This window comes from Staurois parvus, unplaced genomic scaffold, assembly GCF_062004578.1.
Source record: "Staurois parvus isolate SC_StPar_1 unplaced genomic scaffold, SC_StPar_1.0 ptg000704l, whole genome shotgun sequence".
In the NCBI taxonomy this organism is placed as follows: Eukaryota; Metazoa; Chordata; class Amphibia; order Anura; family Ranidae; genus Staurois; species Staurois parvus.
The window spans coordinates 3,803,133-3,812,251 of NW_028318500.1; the positions used below are offsets into that span (position 1 = coordinate 3,803,133).

The 9,119-nt window shown below is 37.0% G+C and overlaps 1 protein-coding gene across 1 annotated transcript; it reads right to left on the reverse strand.

The window, feature by feature from the left end:
- Positions 1–497: 497 nt before the first annotated feature.
- On the reverse strand, positions 498–5,565 carry LOC149445929 (T-box protein VegT-like). The gene is made up of 8 exons (XM_089653161.1): positions 5,371–5,565; positions 5,016–5,118; positions 4,415–4,579; positions 4,161–4,307; positions 3,406–3,476; positions 2,668–2,756; positions 2,373–2,550; positions 498–2,175 (listed from the first exon to the last, which is right to left on the reverse strand). Exons 1-8 carry the CDS (start codon positions 5,535–5,537, stop codon positions 1,794–1,796), a joined length of 1,302 nt encoding a protein of 433 aa, XP_089509287.1. The 5' UTR covers positions 5,538–5,565; the 3' UTR covers positions 498–1,793.
- Between the last annotated feature and the right edge of the window lie 3,554 nt (positions 5,566–9,119).

A 9,119-nucleotide genomic window follows, 5' to 3' on the forward strand; every position in this document is an offset into this window, starting at 1 on the left:
TTTACCATTTTCCAGTGTATTCTGGGCATTTGGGAGGTTCTTTTGTGCTTTTCTTTAAAAAACACTTCTGACCGCAAACACTCATAAATGGAGTGTGCAAATGAGGCAAAACGTACGATTTTTAACAGCGTTCAGAAGAGTTCTCCAAACGCACAGTGTACATAGAGCCTTAGAGATGAAGCTTGCTGTATATGACTGTTTACAATGTTTCCCCAGACTTACTGCAAGTGACCAGAGTAATGGGCACAGTTGACAACCAGCAAGTTTTGATTCCACCGATTATGGGCAAAGCCCCCCCCCCCATTCCAGCTTCATAAAATGCTTCTTTTGAAATAGTTTTGTTTTTTGCATGCCTTTCAAACATACAACAGCATTTCATACACTGGACATTTATTGCAAGGGTAAAATGACAGTGACACAAAATGTACATTCCATCATTCCCACTTCAGTTCACTGAAGATAAAAAAAAAAAAAAAAAAAAAAAAAAAAAGGGTGTGCTCTTAGCTAGGAAAAAAAAAAAGTCCAACGTGTCTTTAAATAAAATCTATTTACACATAATGCAGTCTATACATAGGACATTTCTCAGTCACAACCAGTGAATTAGGGGTTCATAGTCTAAATCAACTTATTTAACATAGATTGACTTTTCTATGATCCAAAATTGTTATTTCACATACAGGTTTTTATTTACAGATGTGCCAAAAAGGCACACAGATTTATACCCATAGCAGCCAATGAGAAATTTCCTTTATTAGGCTGTCTGCTCCAAGCTGCTGAACCAGATTGGTGGCCATAATTCCCTGCATATGGTCTTTAAACTCCTTAATCTCTATATTGCAAACATTAAAGCTCAGAAACTGTTACACATAAACAAACCCCCAGTAAGAACAAGCATGCTCATTACACACAACCCTGTGTAAAACATGCAACACGAGACCCTTGTGCATTATTGCATTAACTGTGTCATACCATGTGCTAGACCACATATGCATATCCAAAAACCTCCCCAGGAAAAATGTGCAAAATGTCAATTAAATGTTATAGTGTCAACAAGAAAAAAACCATTTAAAACCACAAAATAAAATAAAACAAATCTGTGAAAAGCAATACCAAAAAACACGGCTTTATGGTGTAAAACCTCTTCTAGAAGGGAAGTTTGTTAGAGGAATACATGTCTCCAGTCCTTGGCTTCAAATAGAATGAATGTGCAACAAATAGAGATCCGTCTTAGGAGTGTATTATACACCCTCCAGTTCCAGTTGGAAACTTTGAAGTTCTCTGTTCTGAAAATGGTTCACAAGCAGCTAGAAGTAGAGTCTGTGGCCACCTCTAGAAGTGGTTGCACTGTAGATACAATGCCAATACCAGGGGCGGACTGACAATTCATGGGGCCCACAGGCAATAGGGGATCATGGGGCCCACGGGCAATAGGGGATCATGGGGCCCGTGTCCTTGCCCAAACTCAAAAAAGCCTATGAAAAAAGGTACCAGGGGCATCTTATGGGGCCCCCTACTGACCCCGGGCCCTCGGTCAGTGCCAGAGTTTCCAAATGGTCAGCCCGCCCCTGGCCAATACTTATAAGTCTTAAACCTGGTCTCTAAAAGTATTTAATACCAGCGAGAAATCTTTGAAATAAATTAAATGGCATACAGTCCTAAAAAGGGATGATCCCTCCTAATCCCCAATTTTAGACATGTAGCATTTCTTGGATGGTACATAATACAATTATTAAAACAGCAGAGGGAATCATGAGTTCTGTCAGTCCACACCTTAGTTATAGTGTTTCATCCTTTTACCAGCAAGTGTAAGAGAATAGAGGATACTGGCTCCAGTCTGACATCCCATTGTGTGGGTGATTCACAGGTCCCTGGGTGCCAAAGTCTGTTGGGTAGGAGTAGCCCATGGGCCGATACTGCCCTTGTGTTGGAACCATCCACTGGTCAGTGGTATATGGACTGTACATGGGACCACGCAGTGTCTGCCGTGCAGGTGTGTCCATTGGAAAGTTCATTCCACTGGGGCGCTCCTGTACAGGATGCTGTGGAGGAAATACTTGAAGCTGACAGGCATCCAACTCTGGCACTGTAGCAACATCAGGTGTGAGGCGTCTCCCTGCTGCTTCACATACATCCAAGGAACCTGGAAGGGGCTGAGGACATCTTCGCTGTGGGCTTCTGTGGTATAATAAAAGACATGTGTAAATGTTATTTCCCTTGATTATTATTATTATACAGTATTTATAAAGCGCCAATAGTTCGCTCAGCGCTGTAAAAAAAAAAAAAAACCCCAAAAAAACCCCACACACTCTGAAGGCTACCAAATTTATTACACGTTACTGAATAGCACAAAGGTAGTTGTAATGGACGTTTACCTATACAGAAAGCTGGATGAAGAGGATGGAACCTGCTGCTCCTGGTGTGGAGACTCTGTCAAATCTGGAGAGGTGGAATTTAAATTAAGACCTCCTTCGTGATCTGCAACCCATTGGGAGAATACTTCTGCTGGCATAACGCTAGGCTCTTCCTTTACGCAAGCAATTTTAGAACGATCTAAATGGGCGCAAAAAATGAAGAAAAAAAAAAAGGATTAGTTCATACATTAAAATGATCTACAAGATTGACCAAGCCACCCAAATCTAGTCCATATTCCATAGTAAACAAAAATACCTTCCTCTTTTGGTTCAAGACTGTCCTCCCATTTCTTTCTTTTCTGGCGCTTGCTAGGACTTTGAGGATGAAGCTTCAACATATCATCACTGAGGAAAAAAAGAAAAAAAAAAAACGGTCAATGTATGCAAGACTGAATTGCATCACACCGAAGTAGGTGCCATTTTTTTTTTTTTTTTAATACACTGAAGGCTGGCTTCCTCTAAAAAAATGATTTATTTAGCCTTGTAGTGGAATTCCTACAGTTGAGTGCCAGCTGCTGTAAATTCAGGTTAGAGTCAGAAGCACAAAAAATCATAACTAGCTAAAGGTTAGAAGCTTTTCACCTAAACTTTTATTATAGAGGTGTTACCACGTCATGAAAATTATTGGACAGTCTTGGCTGAACTTCTAAAAACGCTAGTTTCCTGCCAGTTTTTCTAACCATATGACTTCTGTAATAAAAAAGTAATTCATAATGAGACTGTTTTACTAAAAGACATTGATAATATTCACACAAGTCGCTCATAGGTGAAAAAAAAAAAAAAACAGCAGCAATTCCTGACGCTGTCATGAACACTAGAGCTAGTCGCCCATGCAAATGTAGCCTTAGTAAATCAGCCTCATGGGGTCCCAGTCATAAATTAGTCTTTACTAGTCTTTAACATACTGGAATGAAGCTTCTTGAACTGAAGTAGCAATTTATCAAATAAATCAATTAACATCAAATACATTTTATTACTATAAAAGCATACATACCTCCGGTTGACCCTTTCCTGTTCTCTGAAACCCTTGGCAAAAGGATTGTGATCAATTTTCAGTTTTGTGATCTAGAAAAAAAATAAGAAGGATGAGAATAAGTAATCTAGATTATATCTATCTATCTCTATATCTATCTATCTATCTATATATATATATAAATAATATCTGTGTACATGCAGGCGTACCTCGGTTTACGTAAATTGTCAGTTTATAAATGAAAATTATGCCTCGGTTTACAATTTTTTTTTTTTCGCAATACGAGCGGATTAATTGGTTTTCAAGTGATTTACACTTTTTTTTAAATCATGTCCCTGTACAGTATTTATGCCTTTAAAGTGCACTTTATAAAGAGTTTTGAACAGATAAAAGACTGTACTTCTTACTAATCTCCGGAATGAATGAATTGGTTTTCAATGCATTCCTATGGGAAACCGCATTTCGGTTTACGCATTTTTCACAATATGAAAAGTCCCGCAGAACGCAATAAATTCGTAAACAGGTACGACAGTATAAACAAACAATGCCACTTCATGCATTAAACAGTGCTTTATACAGTTCATAAACATTCACTATCCTGTATCAGATAAGCTTACACTCTGCTGTCTCTACCACATTAACAGATATATTTGCTCTAGTGCCAGCTTGGTCAAAATTATATTATCAGTATTTTTATAGTTGTGGGTGGAAACAATTGTAAACACAGAGAAGACATACAAACGAAACCTTTCAATATGCGTTGTACTTTATCTTACCTTATCATTTTGATAGGCAGTGACTGCTGTAAACTGGGTCTCTGAGAAGCTAAAAACCTGCAGGAGTCCCCATCGGGTGTTGTATAGGTCATCAGACTGAATAATGTGGAACCGAGGTTTGTACCGATGCATTGAGTGCAAGATTATCTGCAAAGAGTGAAGAAGCACTAAAATAAGACCATAATATTCTATAGGAGCATGGCAACTTATGAGCAAGTACAAGGGTAGGCATCTCATTTCATATAAATGCTTACATGTCCATGTTGGTCCAATGTGTTGTTGGTCAGTTTAAGCTTTTGGAAACAGACTGCATCCTTCATCCAGTGGGCACCTGGGGCTGGAGAGTCTGGGTGAACATATGTCCTGCATGGAGGGTGTGGCTCCGCTTTACCTGCTGCCTCCCACTGGTTCTTGTTCCACTATTAAAAGAAAGTAAAACAATGCAGAGGGGTTAGACAAAAAAAAAAAATGATTGCAGGTGTGAAAGTGACATGTTTTGCATTGAAAGTGGAAGTGATGTAACATTCTTTTGCTTCTGCTGTGAAATAAGAAACCTAGCTAATGGTGGGAAGACTTACTTTCATCATTCACTGCATGCGCTGCTAGTAATACGGAGTCATGTCAGAGCTTACTGAACTCCTAAGAGGGCAAATTTATTGATGCCCGCTTAACTGGTGCCTCAAAAAGGTTATGACGCCTTTCCATACATGAATACAGACAGTTCTTGCTGAATTGGTCACATTGTGATCTATGTATGGCTGCCCTTAAATGCAGGTCAAAATCATTCCATGTAGTGATAACTTGGACTTTACTGCCTAGTAGTGCCTATGTATTACAGAAATTACTCATATTTACCTTATATCTGCAGTTGTCTAGAGGGATAAAATCCACCAGAACCACATATTTGGTGTAGGGATGGAGCCCAAAGAGCCGAATTTTACATTGTGGGAACATCCGCCTGTAAAGAAATGTGATTGATAATTAGAAAAATGTTGCTTCTAATGGAGTTAGTACTCTACAAAAGCAAAGTATATGATTAAACCCCTTTGTGGGGGAATATTTAATGTTAAAAAAAAAAAAAAAACTGGGTCCATCTGTGCTTTTGAACTGTGGCAGTAATAAAATGTACAAGATACAATGTAGATCATTTTTTAATTAGCAGTCATTGGCATGCATGATCACTGTAAGGTCTTTGTGTTTGAGGACTCACCTTCCAGACTTGGTGATGATCATCTCTGTGCCTTCCTGGTGGAACTGCCTCCATAAATCCAGGTCCTCCAGGGTCGCACTGACAGAGTTGGGCAAGTACACAGAATCTTGGTTAGTCACACAGTCCATGTCTATAGCTGGCTTCACATCTAGAGTGGAAAAAAGCATTAAATGAGATAGCTACAAAGATGCTTACATTTCCACTAAAAAAAAAAAAAAAAAAAAAAAAAAAAAAAAAGAAGCCATTGGTATATTGTTAAGGATAGATTACGCAATCTCAGGAGGTCTAACAGACAATTCACAACAACTTTACAGAAGTCTTGGATCCAGATGTGCCCTTCCATACTACAGTTTATGCAGGAGAGAAGTCATTCCAACCCTGAATCCTCAGCATGTGCATCTACTAGGAGAAAAACGCAAACTGGGTATGAGATTAGGACTTTGGGTAATGTTGCGTATACACAGACGTAACAATTGCCATCCACTTCATTGATCATCGATTTGATTAATATACAAGTGTTTAGCCACATTAAGATGGATACTCCTTATTCAAACAAAACATCTGGAGATCAAAGTGCCAATTTAGCTAAATAAATGTAAATGATACCAATCAAACGGAACAATTGGGGCCTAAACATGTATGACCAACAACAGATAAATCCAACAGATAAATGTAACAATAATCCAATAATCCTATCTTTGCGCTTTAACGTGTAGAGCTGGATCATATCTACAAGAGGCTTACAATGGATCCACTTAGTTGCTGAAGCCGAAGAGGTGTCCGCTGGCATACCCCGGAGCCTACTTACCGGGAAGAGAAAGCATGATCTCCGACGATCCTTGCCGATAAACACTTTTCACCTGCTGAAGAGCTGGCGGGCGACTTATAAAGGAGAGGGGAGGAGCCGCGTCCAGAGCGCCCCGCCCACACCTGATGCTCCATCGCCGCTCTTTGATGTGTGCGGGATACAATGAGGAAGGATCCTGTGTAATGGCGGGGGAGGACAGGAGGAGGCTGACCGCTGATTAGCATCAGCCTGATACACAGGAAACCCTGCAGGGGAAATGCGCCTTCATTGACTGCTAACTCACTGCAAAACAAACAGAGCCCGGGCCAGGACATGGCCGCCCAACACACAGTACAGCAAGTTGACACCCATTGGGGCCACATCACTCCCTCTACTCTAGAGAAAACTTCCATCATCACCACCCAGGGGGTGGGGGGTGCCAGAAAGAGAGCTCTGTACATACCAGCCAGCACCCCAACCCATAAACCCCTCTAATTACTACTTATATGGATTTCCATCTCTCCATATTAAATACCTTTATCTCCATCCCTCTATATTGTATAAATTTATATATGTCTCCATCTCTCTATATTGTTATATCCATTTATATATGTCTCCATCTCTCTATATTGTATAAATTTATATATGTCTCCATCTCTCTATATTGTATAAATTTATATATGTCTCCATCTCTCTATATTGTATAAATTTATATATGTCTCCATCTCTCTATATTGTATAAATTTATATATGTCTCCATCTCTCTATATTGTATAAATTTATATATGTCTCCATCTCTCTATATTGTATAAATTTATATATGTCTCCATCTCTCTATATTGTATAAATTTATATAGGTCTCCATCTCTCTATTATATATATCTATATCTATCTATCTATCTATCTCCATCTCTCTATATTGTATAAATTTATATATGTCTCCTCCTCTCTATATTATATATATATATATATATATATATATATATATATATATATATATATATATATATATATATATATATATATATATATCTAATATAGTATATATGTCTCCTCTCTATATTGTGTATTCATTTATGTCTCCATCTCTCTATATTGTATATTCATTTATATGTCTCCATCTCTCTATATTGTATAAATTTATATATATATGTCTCCATCTCTCTATTATGTATATTCATTTATATGTCTCCACCTCTCTATATTGTATGTTCATTTGTCTTCACCTCTCTATATTAAATACCTTTATCTCTATCTCTCTATATTGTATATTCATTTATGTGTCTCCATCTCTCTATAGTAAATACCTTTATCTCCATCCCTCTATATTGTATATTCATTTATGTCTTCATCCCTCTATATTATATATACACCTCTCAACATTATACAGCAATCATCTCTGTACCTCCATCTCTCTATATATTCTATCAATACATATGTCTCCATCTCTCTGTTATTTATTTCAGGTACTTCTATAGCGCCGTCAATTTATGCAGCGCTTTACATATATATTGTACATTCATATCAGTCCCTAACCCTCAAGGGGTGTACAATCTAATCTCTGTTATATATCTCCATCTATCTATACATCTCTCCGTATTATACTGTATATTTATGACTTTCTTATATATCTCTATATTATATATCTATCATCTCTATACTGCCATCTCTATATTCTGTAGCTATGTATATGTCTCCATCTCTCTATGTTATACATAGATATAAAATATAGAGATGGCAGTAAACAGATGATAGATTTATAATATAGAGAGATAGATATATAATAAACAGATTGACACATATAAATAGATATACAGTATAATACCAAGAGATGTAGATACAGATATACAATATAGAGAGATGGAGAAATATAAATAGATATGTAACAGAGATAGAGACATATTTATTGATAGATAATACAGAGTGATGGAGGTATAGAAATGATTATGTACAACATAGAAAGATTGATATATATATATATATTATAGAGAGAATTAGACATCTACATAGATATATAATATAAAGAGATGGCAGTATAGAGACGATATACAAGAAAAATAGATTGAGACATAAATATACAGTATAATACTGAGAGATGAAGATGCAGATATACACTATATAGAGATGGAGACATAAATAGATATATAACAGAGGTGAAGACATATTTATTGATAGACAATAAAGAGATGAAGGTATAGAAATGTTAGATGTATAATATAGAAAGATTGACACACAGACACAGACAGACAGACAGAGACAGACAGACAGACACAGACAGACACACCTCTTTATAGGTATCCATCTCCCTGTATTACATATATTCGGTGTTTAGTTACTAAGGCTGGAGAGTGCAAAATCAGGCTCACTTCTGCATAGAAACTAATCAGCTTCTAACCTCAGCTTGTTCCATTAAGCTTTGGCAATAACATCTGGAAGCTGCTTTCTATGCAGGAATAAGCCTGATTTTGCATTCTCCGACTTTAGATACATAACCTACAGAGATGGAGATATGTAGGGGCTTATTTACCATCTCTACATCTTATATATATTCATCATCTCTATATGTCCAGCTTTCTATATTTATATATCTATCCTCTCTATATCTACATTTCTCTAGATTATATAGCTATCATCTCTAACTTCCATCTCTCTATATATCCCTATCTCTCTATCATCTCTAGCTTTTTATATGCTATATCTATCCTTTCTATATCTCCATTGCTCTATATTATATATCTGTCATCTATATATCCCATCTCTCTTTATTATATACTTATCACTCTATATTATCTCACTCTCTCTCTCTATAAATATATAATCTCCTCTGAATATTATATCTCCATCTCTCGATCATATAGCCATCCTCTCTATGGTGTCCTTTTATGATACAGAGAATAGCTGCGATTCAACAGATCTCAGCTATTCTCTGGTCATTCACAGTTTATGACACTCAGGAGATCAT